Source organism: Eubalaena glacialis, chromosome 5 (genome assembly GCF_028564815.1).
Source record: "Eubalaena glacialis isolate mEubGla1 chromosome 5, mEubGla1.1.hap2.+ XY, whole genome shotgun sequence".
NCBI lineage: Eukaryota > Metazoa > Chordata > Mammalia > Artiodactyla > Balaenidae > Eubalaena > Eubalaena glacialis.
In genome coordinates, this window is record NC_083720.1 from 94072500 (window position 1) to 94088479 (window position 15980).

General features: G+C 34.1%; 1 protein-coding gene across 1 annotated transcript in view; it reads right to left on the reverse strand.

The window, feature by feature from the left end:
- Positions 1–496: 496 nt before the first annotated feature.
- Positions 497–15980, reverse strand: part of G3BP2 (G3BP stress granule assembly factor 2) — a 33015-nt gene continuing 17531 nt past the window's right edge. The window contains 11 exon segments of the mRNA XM_061191488.1: positions 497–3073; positions 3076–3116; positions 3119–3362; positions 3699–3817; positions 4379–4507; positions 5726–5828; positions 11084–11264; positions 11778–11880; positions 12590–12680; positions 13217–13390; positions 14171–14252. Of these exon segments, the coding sequence (XP_061047471.1) occupies positions 2993–3073; positions 3076–3116; positions 3119–3362; positions 3699–3817; positions 4379–4507; positions 5726–5828; positions 11084–11264; positions 11778–11880; positions 12590–12680; positions 13217–13390; positions 14171–14252 (1348 nt within the window). The 3' untranslated portion in view covers positions 497–2992.

A 15980-nucleotide genomic window follows, 5' to 3' on the forward strand; every position in this document is an offset into this window, starting at 1 on the left:
TCTTCTTTCCTTTTTTAATATTCCTTTAGAGCTTGACAAATCTGTTCTAATTGCTGAATTGGGTCATGTCCTTAACTTCAGATAACCTCAGTCTTCCCATTCCCTTTCTCTTTTCCTTCTGAGATGAGGTAGCAATCCTTTGGAACACCCAAGATTTTTATAAAAAATAAATGTTTAGTCGTCTGCTTTACATCATTCTCACCTTCCTTACCACTTACTATTCTATCTAACTGAACTGAGATAGGTCTCTAACAATGTTCAAGTCTTACTTAAATGATTTATTTTATATATCAATTTTCACAAATAATAGTTGGTTTTAGAATAATTCCTTATTTTTACTTAGGTTGTGTGAAATGCAATTGGGAGAAAATATTCTGGAACACAAACCTACAGATTAAATTAGGGACATAGATAAATGCTGCAGACATCAGTAGTTTATTGTTTGTTTAGTCCAAACACATTCAAAATGGAAACTCAAAGAATACTTTCCACCTGAAACAATTAAACTAGATACTACTAGCATATAATGCTTAACACATTACAGCAATAAAGATGGTAATCCATTGTCTTCTATACCTACTAAAGCCAAGATGGTAAAGCCAATTTGGTTGCAATAGTGTCATAAGGATAGCATAGAACATTACCATCCAAAAAGAAAAAAAATGAACAAAAAAACAAAACAAAACAAAAAACAGCAAATAACAGTAATGGTAGATGAATACTTTTACTCTGGTTCACTGAAAGGGGACAAAATGTTAAAAGTCCACAGTACTGCAGGTGAACAATCACCATGTAAACTTCTCCATGTGATGTTTTAATGTTTTACTCATGGTATGTAAAGACTGAAGCTGAATGGCTCTTTGCTTTAATTTTCCATTACACTTAACATTTGTCATTACTTTTGGTGCCAGAAGTTTTCATGGGTGGCAGGGCAATATCTTGGATTGGAAATTTTATATATATATATATATAAAATGGGAAGGAGAAAGAAATGAAAGAGGGAAAATATGCTACAAAAAACAAAACACTGACAAGAAACCACTCATTTAAAAGCAGTTTGAATAAAGGCTTCAAAACTCAAAAGTAATTTTCTGGTAAGAACTTCAAGTACTATACATCAGAAAGTGTAAAAGTATTTCAAACAGGAAAAAAATCCTTAACCCCCCAAAATGGAAACTGAGAAATCTGTGTCCCCAAAATATACGCAATAGTGCAAGACTTTTCCTCGAACATGGAAGACCTCATTCAAGGGGGAAAAAAAGGGACAGATTTAATTTTACTTATATCGCCCAGTACATGAAAAACAAAATATGTGCATCATTTGCTAGTTTACTAAACAGCAAACAGTTCCATAATTCAGAACCCGTTTGCTATTATGTCAAGTGCATTTTTTGTTTGTTTTTACTAAGATAGAATGGAGAAGTCTTCCATGTTAACAAGCAGCTTTAAGTGGTCACACTTATTTACCCCACTCCTAGCCTGAAACATCCAGAAACTAGTAGGTACTAAATGCTCCAAGCATAAAATTGGATATCCTTTGTCATACTTGCGGTTTACTGGAACTTGCTATAAAGACAGACAATAATCCAGCAGCTACAAACTTTGCTCACAGAATTGTTTAGAGATTCATGTAAAAATAAAAGATGTCGTCCCAGACTTAAATTCAGAGCCACTCGGGTGCTGACATCAGTTCAAGAATTGTGCAAAATGAATGACAGTTCCCTGCCCCCCAAATAGAAAATGCAAACACTTAAGAGCTGCTGTTCTTTTCTCCGAAAATTGCAGTATCCTCACTCCAGGTTTACTTGCCATTTATGGAACCTGACTGCTTTTAAAATGTCACTAAAAATGTACATCAAGTTGATTGACTTTTCCAGCACCTCTCAAGTGATACGCTTCAACGTTCACATTCAGGCTAACAGAAAAGTCAACAAGAGACTTACTCAAATAACTGACTTCCTCCTTCCCCCTCCCTCCCAAACACACAAGACTCCCTCCCACAGAGAACACAAAGTTGTTAACTGAAGAACAAGGTAAATAATATGCTAGTCAATTTTACTGATTTTAAAGATACTGCAATTTTTATACACTTCAATGATTTTTCAACATTTTGTAGCTGTTTGGCTTTGCAGCACAGCAATTCATACACTATACTGTACAAAATTACCAGCAAGACTGGAATGATGTATTAATAGAAGGCACCATCATGCTTATTACATTACCAGAGAACAAAATACAGTAAAGACAATTTTCACTGTACACAGCTTAAAGAAAGGAAAAGGGGGAGGAGGAGTGTTTTGAGCAGCCAGCCATCCCTGTGCTGAAGAGGGGCAGGTAGAAAAATCTTAGATATGGAGCTACGAAATCTGGTCTAATATTCAAGACCATAGCATTTGAAGTCCTGATTTTTGTTATTTAGTTCATAACTAAATGATTTCCTTCTGGAATATACTTGTAGTCTTGTTAAGGTTTATGTGTACACACGCTGGTCACAGCAAGCAGGTAAAAATGCCCTCATCATTTCACAACTATGCGCTACTGGAAAAAAAGATGAAAGATTTTTTCCCCTGTTGCCTCCTTTGCAGATGTCAATGTTAATGAGTTCAGAGTACCCATTAGTGCATTTTGATGAGTGCATAACAAGTTTCTGTTGGTTTGTATTTTTGGGGGGAGCCAAGGAAAAAGGCAAGATTCTCCAATTGCACAAATTGCACTATTTGTGTTTCCCACATTAACAGGCAGAAACAGTAACACTTAAACAAAATGTGCAGCAGAGGATTTTTTTTGACTCAAAGGACCTGAATTCAGTTGGGCATGTCCTTTTAAGTTCATTTTGTTGCAGACAGTTTAAGATATGGTCATTTCTCAGTCCTTAATTCTCCAAGTCTAGATTTATAAATTAACAATGCGAATCCTGTTGTAAAACTGGGGAAATAATGTCCACCTCAATTTAACTGATAACTAAAAGATGCTTTTCACATCAAAGAAATGATCAAAAAGGCTGTGTCACATTCCAAAGCCAAAAAAAATTAACAAGAATGCAAACACGATGAATAATGTACCACTGCCAAGACTTTGCCAACAGTGGAGACTCAGCGACGCTGTCCTGTGAAGCGGCCTTCCATCTGCCCGGTTCCTCTCCCAGAGCCAAGTTTCTGTGCCATGCCACCTCTTGGAGGGGGTCCTCTTCCATCCCGGTCCCGCATCATTCCACCGCCCACTATTCCACGGGGACCACCAGGACCTCGATCATTGCGCCTAATATCCCTGCGATCATCACCACCTCGAGTTTCTCGCTCTCTGGCAGCTCTTGTCTTTTTCTCTTCCACGTTTAAACGTACTTCCCCGCGAAACATAATTGGCTTTACAAGGGAAGAAAAAATTTTACATGGGCAGGTTAGACAATAATAGTAATGTAGTATCATACATAAGTAAGAAAATCCAGGGAGACAAAAAAACTTTTCATAAAATTCTCAATACGAATCTATTCCAACCTTCATTACCAGAGCAAATAATGAAATAAATTTAAAACAATCCTTACTTCAGACTTTAAAACTACTAATAAATCTTTATTCTTTGCATAGATACCATTTCATAGTAAACTATTTTTGACTTTACCATTTAAAAAAGACTTTCTAAGTAATACTAAATACAACAGGAATAATAAAGTGTTGAATTATGCCCTTTAAGTCACTTACTTTTGCAATTAAGATTCTCTGAACTGGTTCAGAGTCATCAAAAACCACAAAACCAAAATTTGGAAGCTTTCCCCCAACACCCTTGGTATTGATGCGAAGTTCCACAACGTTTCCAAAACCTGTGAAAATATACATTACACCAAGGGTTAAATATTTTAACAGAATATTTTGTGACTTTAATTGTTCAGGATGAAATACCTTAATCTCCTTGATCCACTTCAAAACAAAAGTTGCAAGCTGCTATACCCAGTGACAATTAAGGTACATTCACTCTTACAGGTCATTCACTTAAGATGCCAACAAAACTAGCCTGTTTTGTTACCCTTCTGCATCTTTATTACTCCTTTCAAAAGGGAAGTTACCTACATAGTTTCAGAGAGACAATGTTATTTTCTATTTCTGACTTGAATTTGCCAAATGAATCCCATTTCCAAATCTAAGACTGATTCATCCAGCTCTTTCTTCTAACCTCTACAGAACCAGGCCAGTCAACACTCAGTACAGTCACTGAGAAACATCTGGTATAACCTTCTACTCCCTTCTGATCAAGGTGATTAGTACCTAGAGGTATACCTAGTACAGAGAGGTAAATGTTTTTTTAAAAAATCCTCAATACATTATGAAAAGAGTTCTCTTCTCCTCCTGCTTCATTTTACAATAAAGCAAAGTAAACTACTTACTCATGAAGAACTCTTTCAGTTCATTTTCATCAATATCATGTGGCAAGTTACCAACAAAGAGTTGATGACTATCTGGATAGCGAATTATTCTACGGTTATCAGCTTCATTCTGTTCAATATCTCCTCTGCCTGAGAAAAGGAATAGAGCAGATATTAAAGTTTACAATGTCATACAAAAACTAGCTCAAAGCAATGAATGTAAAAAAAAAACACAACCTGATATTCCTGTTTTACTTCATTTAATAAGATAGTAAGCTCCTTGAACAGAGGTGGAAGTGCCTATTATTAGTAGGTTAGTTAGAAAAAAACATGACACTGACTAAATTGCTGAAGTCCCTTCTTCTAGGTCTACTGGTCTGATTATATGAAAGCCAAATATTAGCAGTACAAGTATTCCTCCTTAACCAAACTCCTGCCATCACCCAGAAACCAAACAGATTTCAGATAGTGAGGTATACTTGTACTAAATAATTGTTTAGTATTTTGAAATTCACAAATTAATCTTTGGTTGTATGAAATTATAGCCAAATCCATAAATTTAATAGCAATAACACCTTATTTATATAGCCCTTTATACACATAAGAGTGCTCTTATATGTATATATATAAAATCTTATTTGATCTTCCCAATGACACAAGGAACACAATGAGGCATATAAAGAAAGGCATCACACAGGAAAAATTTGTGTAGTAACTGAATGGTGTAAGAGAAGCTCATGATTTAAGGGTCTCACCCAAGATCATAAACTCAGTGACAAAGCTAGGATAAACCCCAGCTCCCATGACTTCTTAATAGCACATCACTTATTTTACTTTTGTGGGAAAAAATTACATTTTCTAAATTTGATGTATACTATCTCCCACCTCCTCCCAAAAGCAATCTAAACATACTTATAGAATTCAAATAGAGGTTCTACATATATTAGCTAACAATGGAAACAAGTCAAAAATCATGGCAACTTACTTAATACCTAAGACAATCAAAATAAGAAGAATCAGTGTGTGCTTACAGTTTATCTGTGAAGAGATAAGAGGGCTAAGTAAGAGAGTAGGTTATTGGCAGCTCGGTTTTGAATTCTTAGAACCAGTGACAATAACCAAATAAAATGTGTCTCAAAATTCTTTTACACCTTCAAAATACATGTCTCTATGGCATGTCAACTAATCTTCCCCTAAAAGTTGTTTTGCCCAGGCTATATTTAGCAGGTTACTTAAGCCTTTAAGCAGTTTGGTACTAAAAGGATTTGCATATAAAACACATTATAATTTTTTTTTTTTAATTTTTTAAGTTCGGTCTTCAACTTTTCAAGTGCTAAGTGCTGAAGGCCACAGAAGGGGCTGACTCACCTGGTCTTGGTCCTCTAGGAGGGAAACCAGGTCGTTCTCTAGGTCGCTGTTCACGCACACGAGGTGGCTGAGACTGAACTTCTGGTTTAGCTTCCACTCTCGGCTAAAATACAAGGGAAAAAACACATTATAAAGAAACACATTCCACAGGAGAAAAACAACTAAAAAAACAACCAAGGCATAATGGTCATTTTAAGTTCAGAATATTTTTAACGTAGTATCCTATATATGTGAAACATAAATTTTTATAAAGATATTCTGTACCAATCTAGGACTGTAGGGTAAATTTTATTTTCTCACTCAAGGCTATAACTCACAATAAGCTGCTTTTTATTTACAACCATATTTTTTCAATAAAGTTACATCCACATTGAGATGGCATAAAAGGTATCGTTACAAAATTCAAAAATGCAAGATGAGCCACTCCATGTAAATAAATATACAAAATAAAAAGCCATCTTTATCTTAGGAAGACAAGAATATATGACACATCCTTTCTAATTATCTAGTATGCTGCCCTTCAAATTTAATAGTGCTCAGCAATATCTTCTAAACCCCATCCCATAATTTTTTTTAAAAATCAGTATTTTGATAGTTCAAAATATACAATTTAGTGTACTCTAGCGTCTAAAAATACTATCTTGAAGTTAAAATGCACATAAAAAACAAGAGAGGAACGTGTTGATAGCATCTCAAATAGTCAAAGAAGTCCTTTAGCTCCCTATTGTTCTTCCTAATGGGGGAGGTGTGCATTTATTTAAGGACTGACCCCAACCGTGTTTCTTAATTAATTCTTGAGGGTGGCAGGGGAAGTAATAGTTCATTTTAAGGTACCCTCCAAAAGTTTCTGCTAACTGCTAAATTAAACACATTAATTAAAGTAACTATGCTAAAAACAAAATGATATCTGCATCTACTATTACCTTTTCCTTAATACATTGGCATTTTCAGTATTCCCAACCTCTTCAGGCTGTGTCTATTGCCTAAATATTTATGGTCCGAGGAAGAGAAAAAATAATATGCACCTGCAAAGGATGCTGAAAACCCTCAGCAGGAATATGAAGAATGTGTCCTCAAATCAGAAAGCTAGCAATTTCAGTCCTATCTTTATGGCTGATCATCTCTGAGTACCTCAGCCCAGGCAGTGGCTCAAACTCTTTCATTATTTATATTAACTGGGATGTTATAATTTGCAAGGACACATTTTGATACAAAGAGATATGTTTCTTTCAAAAACAACCATTTATTATAAATAATTTCACCTACTGTAACCAAAAGGTATATTATCTCCTACCCTAGCAGTTTTTAACAGATTTGCCTGTCTCTCCCAATTGTTTTTCTTCCATATAGATCTCCCATTTCCCTCAAAATGAAGTTGCTTTCCATGTTCTAGAATTTTGCTAGTTAAAAAAAATTTTAATGTTTAATTTTCCCAGGTTTTTAGTATGTATTTATTCCTACAATGACCATATCTTAATTTATTTCTACACCAGATAAAGAACCAAGCACAGTGCCATCAGACATAGATGTTCAGTAACTATTGGTTCATTTAAAATTAAATTACATTTTTAGTTCTCTAACACAAAACATGTAGGAGAATGTTCTATGCCTGACCAGGGGACCTAAGTTACAGCCCTGAGACCACTTCTATCTGTATTTAGAATTTAAGACTACATAATAATTTGACCGAAAATGTGATGCCTGAAAAAGGTAGTTATTTAGAAATTTCAGCTAAGCGGGGCAGGGCCTAAAAGCACAACTTACTTCAGTATGAAAGTAAAACAGAATTAAAGGATATTCTCTAACAAAGTCTGATGAAGCTAGTATGTTTAATAAATTAATAAAAATAGCAAATGTACACCTTTTAATTTAAATGTCTCAGAAAAACCTCGACTCATTCAAACCAAGAAAAAGAATTCTGGCTGACTGATTCAGATTCTTTTCAAAACAGATTACTGAAACAAAAATAACTGCAAGTAACAAAACAAAAAAGTTCTTCATTATCCTTTAAGGATTTAAAATTAAAAAACACAAATTTAAGTAAGTGCCAACATCTTACAAATAATCCATACATTAATTTAGCAACCTGACTTTTAGATATTAGATGATGCCAATATAGGAAAAATGAGACCAAAAAAAAAAAAAAAAAAAATCAAAATTTCTTTCAGTAACTGATTACTGTATGTCAACTAAGCCAGCTGTACACTTACAATTCTTCAAGCTCAATTTCATGAAAACTATTTGCTCCAAGGAGGTAAAATAACTAAGATACCACATACTACTTTAGGGCCTTACAATTAATTGCATGCAACCAAAAAGTGTGCTCACATGACAAATTCCACAAATGAAAATCAAATAGAATATGAAATAAACATGAAACCATCAAATCAACTCAACAGCAGGTAAAACCACAACTAATATGTATTTCAACCACACATAAGCTATTTAAATGAACTAATCGACTTCCACGAAATTACCAAGAAATTAACTTACCTACTTCTAAATTAATGCCTACCAATACCCTGGAATTAGATTTAGTTCTCTTTTTATTAATAATCTATGCTAAAAGTGTTAAGGAAATGGATACTACACCAAAGTGACAAAATAAAATTGAAGGGTTTATTAAATCAAGTGGAAAAAAAATCACGAATTCATTCTAACATAGCTTAAGGAGATCAGAAAGTTCTTTTAAAGTTTAAATTATAAATGTTTAAAATTTTGTTTTAATAAGGGGGTAGGTTGGGAAACACAGTCTCTTACAATTTTTTTTAAAAACTTAAAAAAAAAATTTTCCCCCCCTGGACAAGAGCTTAGGATCTAATATAATGTAATTTAGACATGGCTTAGACATAGCACTCTTCTTCTTTGATGTAAACAGAGATACATTCCCCTCCAAGGGCTAAAGAAACCTATAGGCTTCCATGAGTGTCCAACTGGGTAAATTCGAAGCCCTACTATTTTATTTACATAGCTATCTGACCTTGGGTGAAGTACTCTAGCCCTTAATTTACTTATCTGTAAAACAGGAATAATAACAGTAACCATACTCATAGGGTGGTTGTGAGGATTAGATAAGAATAAATATTAAGTGCTAGTGCTTTGCACAATGCCTGGTGCCACACTAAAGGTGTAAGAGGTATAAGCTACTCTAACTTTTATCTAGCAGTGAGTTTAAAATAAATGTAGCCAACTCTCTGAAATCAAGTTAACAATCCAAAGGATTCCTAATGCAAATCTGGTAAGAAATCAAGCATTTCAAAAGAAAATCCGTAAGTCACTTATTGAGTCTTCAGATGGGTAGAAAAGCACAGTCAATACCTGGCAAATTAATTTTCTTCGTTAAGACAGAATTCTAGTTTGTGATCTGAGGTAATTACTCAATATTTCCTGACTATCTAGCTGAAAAAAAAAAAAAGGTATCACAAGGTCATGTATTCTATTACGTAGCTGATTATGCATACAACACCAGAAAGGCTGTCTAATAATTACTAACTACTTTTGAAATCTCAAAGTTTCACTGTTTAGAGCATATAAAGAGGTATATAAACACAATTTTATGTGCACTAACCATTCTAAATGTAAATTTTCTAGTGGAACGAAGTTTGATTCAAAATGTAGGGGAAAGTATTGGACACCCTTTAACTGTGCCTATTAACTTTAGAATTTAGTCGATTCTACACTACACCTAATAAACTTATTAGGTAGCCAGTGTCTTATGTTCAATGTTTTTGAAAGCTCTGAAATGGGTAAGATGACAAACAGACAAAAAGCAGAATACTAGAACGATCAGTTAAGGTGAACACTACAGTCATAAGTTGGTACAGGCTTCAATTAAACGGTATGAACCACTTACAGACTGAGAGCTTAGGCAGTGTATTTTTTAGAGTTTTTTCTATTTTTAAAAAACAATTCTTTATAATGTCATACTACTTTGTGCCTTTCCAAATTTCTTCCCTAAAATATTTTTGCTAAATAAAATTCTAAATTTTTAAAAAGGATATTTTTTTGGTTATTTTAAGAAGGCTTTTAAATGACAATATATATTGGTAAAACTAACTTAATCTGTATTTGACACACCCAAACCCCAAATACCACCTATGTAGATGATGAATGGAGATTTGGCATTTAAAGTGGGTGCACTGACATTTAATACAATTTTTTTTGTATATTTAATTCATAATTTCTGATTGACTCATTTTAAAAAGTATAAAAAAGATAAGCAATTGGCAATGTAACAAGGATACAATCCAATGTGTTCACAGATTGGTTACCTGTGAGACTGGTGCTTTAACATGGGGTGGAATTCCAGAGGAAGAAACAGTACCACTAGGAGGCAGGTTTTTACTGGTCACTGAAGCCCAGGAGAAAGCCTGCAGGAAATGCAACAAACCTAGACTACTAATCATGGAAAACCACCAACATTCCTATAGGGAAACTTCCAAATATATATTTTCTTTTCATTTCTAAACTATTGTTCTATATTGGAGGACTCCTAAAAGAAAGGCACACACACACATGCCAGTCTATGTGCCAGCTTTCAAAATCTCATTATGCAAGATTATTTGACTGTTTTGTCTGAACTACTAAACAATTCCACAAGCAAGTTCCTATATGCTCTAAGGAGATGAGCAAGTGGCAAACAAAACCACTAACAACTACACATGGTAGAAAAATAAGAACCTAATAGAACCAATTTCTTTCCCCTTTTGGGGGAAGATAAGGTGTTGTGATGGTGTCAAGGGGAGAGGGGAAGGATAGGAAAGAAGAAAGTACTAGCTGGAAAGTTCAACAGACATTCACAAATTGAAAAAGGAATCTCCTTCTCTCACTACGGAAATATACTTTAACCTTCTACTTTACAGAAAGATAAAAGGTGTTTTAGGTAGGTTTAAATGATACACTATGGGTGTCACTCATGTTTCCAAGATAGTTTAATTGGTGTAGTAAGGAATTTGTTCCCATTTAAACCAGAAATAACTTGTATCACTTCTCTTAGCAATAGGCCAACTTGTTTTAAGTTGGGAAATTGCATGACTCCTGTTGCATCCGTGTGTAGAGGACTTAATACAGAATGGAAGAGCAACTCTCAGCTTTAGTACATGGACTAGAAGATACTAAACACTGCACACACACAAGGATTAATCTTAAATTTTACCCTGAGGGGTGTTTTTTAGGGGGTGAAAATACAATAAAATTTCCTCAATTACCAAACAAAACCCCACAGCTTCTTTCATATACATAAAAACAGCATAGCTTACTATTAAACAATTTAAATAACAGAGCAAAGGTCATGCTTCATTAATGGCACCAAATAAGAAAGAGTGATGTTACAGGTCTAAAGAGTTCCTCTGCTCTAACCTTTGGTGGTTCCTGCGGCAGAGAAACAGGTTCAGCAGGAGGAGGAGAAGTAGACTTCTCCTCTAACTCTTCCAAGTTCTTCTCCTCCACTTGCGGTTTCTGCTCTTCAGTCTTTGTTTCAGATTCTGGCTCAGGTTCAGGTTCATGAGAGGATTCTTCCAATGGCTCCTCTATGCCATTACTACAATAAAATATTTTGTTCACTTTTCAGTATGAGTGAAATGATCAATTCAAAAAAAAGAAAATTCAGCATTTCTCTAATTTAATGGGCATAACTAGTAATAAGCTGTTTTAAAGCAAAAGTCCATTAAGAACTAGAAGGCAGAGGGAATAATACTCTCAAGCAGCATTTCTTTAACCTAATTTAAAAACTGGATTACTAAAAATGTTTACTTTAATACTAACTATAAACAAACCGCATATTTAAAAAATAAAATGCTTACTCTGTGTTGTCCCAAACACAATGCATTATCAGCAAATTATCAGTTTTGGGCCAAAGCAAGTTCAAGTTTTGAATTAAATAAAACAATGCTTTCCATATAGAATTTACTTTGCATATACACAGTAAATTCTCAAATGCTGGTTTCATAGCTTTAGCAAAAATTTACTTTCAACAATAATTCTAGGAACAAAAACCAGCTTGCAACTACATTATAGTTTAGACCAAATTTGGCCTTGCAGACACTATTCTTACGTCACAGGGTGAGCTTCATAGTAACCACTGTTAGCATTTTCTTGCACAGGTTCTGGAGATGGTTGCCTTTCTTCTTGTTCCTCTTCTACTTCATCTTCTGATTCTGGAAATACATAATATACCACATCTCGTTTTAAGAGGCTTTAATACACAATTTGATATACGTATTTTTAATGTTTAAAGAAGTCATATGATATTTCTTACAAAGGCACTTAATTGCAGTATTCCTTGTTCTCTTAAACTGAAGAGAAAGCAAGATGAATTTTGGAATTTACTCTTTTTAGAACGGTCTATTAGTAAAAGGGAAGGGTAGGAAAAAAATGCTATTAAAGTCATAACTCAGTTTCCTTTGTCACATCGATTCAGTGGAGGAATAATGGTAAAGAAAAGGAAACAAGCTGACGTATATCAACGGAAGATCAGTTAAATAATTATGGTATAGCCAAAAAAAAAAAAAAAAAACCAGCCAACAAAGATATATTAACTGAAAAAAAGCAAGCATTGAGTCAGTGTACTTCCACTTTTATAAAAGAACTGGTCAGTACGGAATACAACAAATTTCTATAATAGGCACCAAACTCTTGGTTATCTATAGAGGATGAGATTGAGGGAAATTTTTTCACTTCCTATGTATGATTTTTATATAATTTCATATAATGAACTATTTCTTTTATAACAACAACAAGAACAAAAAGGAGAAAAGGGAGTTTGACTCAGTTACAACAGAGGCAAATTTCTTTAGTTTCACACTTTCCATGTCCTTAAAGAGTACTGATACTGACAAAACCCTTGTATCTTCAAAGTAACCTCACCTTCATCAAGTTCTGGTTCAGAATCACCAAATACTTCATCTTCATAACGAAACATATCATTGTGAACATAAAACTTATTTGGAACAGATCCCTATAGGAAAACAACATCCAAGTATTCCATAAATACCCATAAATGTGGTATTACATAAAAAGAACAAATAAACACAATTTTTATTTTAATAATACAGAAATGATATAGACTGAATATAATTTTCCAAAGTTGAACATGCTATGATGTTAATATAAAGTAAATTACAGAAGATCACTCAAGGAATACTGAAACTCAAGAAATGGCTACTCAATATAAAAGAACCAGGACCAATTAACAAACAGAATTTTTCCATTTTGTTTAACATGTAACCTATAAAATAATAACATAATTTTAATATTATTTCTATAATCTTAATCATCTATTTACACATTAGTATCAGGATCTCATTTTTACTTCTAAACAGTCAAAGCACACACACAGAGCTCAAATAAATTAATCAACAGGTCCAATACAGATTTCTCAAAAATAGCTACATGCATACCTATACCTGTAAGAAGAAACTCTGGCCACTTCAAGCAACTAGTAACAGTAATATGAAATCACGTAAGTAAAAATTAATTGAAATGAAAACTTACTTCAGGAGCCAGAACAAAGGTTTGCATAAACTTCCTCTCTGGCTGTCCACTATTAGACAGCAAACCCATGACCTGGACCACCACTCCATCACTCAAGGTTGCATGAGCATCCACATGACGAATTTTAGTATGACATTCGCTGAAGTTCAGAGATAATACTTTGTGGTGTATATCCTTTATTAGGAGAAGAAGGTGGGGTGGAAATACAAACTCATGATACTGCATTACCTATTTAATACTACAGACTTTGATTTCCTCGCAACTCTAGAATATTAACTACTTAGTCTCTCTGCCTCATTTGAATTCATTCCACCATGCTATGCATTACTGACAGACTAATGTTCCTAGAACCACTAGTTTCAACATGTCCCCTCTCTACACAAGAAATCACAATGGCTGTCTCATATTATAGGCTTTGTGCAGCTTTCTCCCACTGTTCCGTATTAAGTATGTCATTCACGTAAACTGTGTTGACTACTCCTTAACCTCGCAGCTAACTTTACTGCTTGTCTGCTGATGCCATTTCTCCTACTTTCAATTTCCTCTTGTTTGGTAAGGCCAAATCCTATCATTCAGAGTCTACTGGAGGTCCCACATCCTCTACAAAGTCATAAGGAGTATATACTCCTATGCACTCCTGTAACATAAGGTTTAGCCCACATTTCTATAAATGTTATACACTGTCTCAACTATTTCATGTATAAAACACACCAAGGATATTAAAATGTTCCATTTTCTCTTTTGTATCCATGCCAGTGTAATACCCGTGCTTCGTACAAAATTGATGTTTGTAAGAACTCAAAGCACATTCGATGATTACTGTAACATAATTCTAGTATAGCTGATTACATTCAAGAAGAAATCCATGGGCACAAGAAGCTATTTTCCAAATCTCTATCTTACCTCAAAAAAAACCCTAAAGTAATCTAAAATGCATATGAAATTGATACTTACATTTTGGCCATAAACTGCCTCCTGGGGCTTTCCACTAGCATCTACTCCACCATGAACATAAGAAGAATTCCTGCCATAAAACCTGTAAAACCATTGATAATGATTGACATTCAGTTGTGAAGAGAAGTGTAAGGGGCAGTAGAGTTCTGGTGTCAAACAGGCCTAGTTTCCAAGTCTGGCTCTGTCACTCATTAGCTATGTAATCTTGAGACTTACAGTCCTCAAAGTTCAGTTTCCTTGGTTATAACAGAACAAGAGTTCTCCACAGAGTTGTTGTAAGGATTAAATGAGTAATGACACAGAATTCTTAGTGTGCCTGGCACACTAAATATACACTCAGTCATTAGCTATTCTCATCTAATTCTTACCATATCTATATTTTGTTAAGTAGAAAAATGAGATATTCAAAATATATTCTAAACACTGATGCTGTAGTTAATTTACCCATTTTTTCCCCCATCAGATACAAAAACTATACAAAAATTATCTAAATTTGTTTGGGAAATCAGATACCGTTTAACATTCATTCTACTGAGAGTTACAAATGATTACTAATTCCAAAGGCTTAGGTTAAAAGTTTAGATTTAAATTAATTGAAATAATTCAGAGACTAAGTTAAAAAAAAATCTACATTATTTTGGCATCTAATTTCTCAATTGTATTTTTATACTGCTCTTAAGTACATGATAAATTAGTGTTTCTCTGGTATTACCTAAAGCAATTAGAATTAATATCTTCCTAAATTAAGGTTATCAACATGCAAAGTTAATTTTTTCGTAAAGAGAACTCAGCTCCTATTGTAATAAAACATGTAAGACTTCCTCCATGCCAAGCAATGTTCTCAGTGCACTACATACATATTGATTCATTTTACTCTCCTAACAACCTCAGGAGTAAGTGCTATTATCTAAATGAACAAACTGAACTTCAGAAGAGGTTAAATTAACTCCTCAAAGGTCACACACCTATCAAGTTGGGGCAGCTGGCTCCAGAGTCCATGCTTTTAACCATTACCCATATTTTTAAGTTTATACTATTTTCTCTCATGTACTACTGGCAAGCATGTAAACAGCTATCATTCTTCTGGAGGACAATTTGGCTGTAAGTGTGTATAAGAAAAGCCTTAGAGATAATCATACCTTTGACTTAACAATTCTACTTCTAGGAACTTAGCCTAAGAACATAACTAGAAAGGTACACAAAAATGCATGTGTAAGGATATTCATTAGTGTTAATAAGTGAAAAATTAAAAACAAACTAAATGTTCAGTAACAGGGCAATCTGTTACATAAGCTAAGAATAAAACAGAAGTTTGTGCTGTTATTTGAAATGATGGTAGAGAGCCTTGTTTTTCCTTGTTAAAAAAAAAAAGCTAAAAATGCTAATGCCTACATTGTGAAGACTAAATTTCAGATAATAAAAGGCCTTATTAATTCCATTCTCCCTCAAACTCACATACCCTGTCAAAAAGAATGTTTATTTTTATAATAGAAAATGTGCAGGTATTCCTTTTGATTGGGGGGATGGGGACGGGAGGAGGTGGTAGTTATATAAAAAAGTCCCCTGGGATAACATAGGGAATATTACACATAGGTTTAACAATGGAGGGGCATAATGCAAAGTAAAACTTTAGAATGCCCAGCATGATTATAAAGAGAACCTATAGATAAAAGAGTAAGTCCTTTTAACAGTCTTTCCCACATGAAGTGACAATGGTATATTTATCCTTAACTCACTTGGCTAGTGTGTTCTACAACAAATGCTTGCAGAGCCTAATCCTTACAAAGGTCTCACTTATCTTCCACATGCT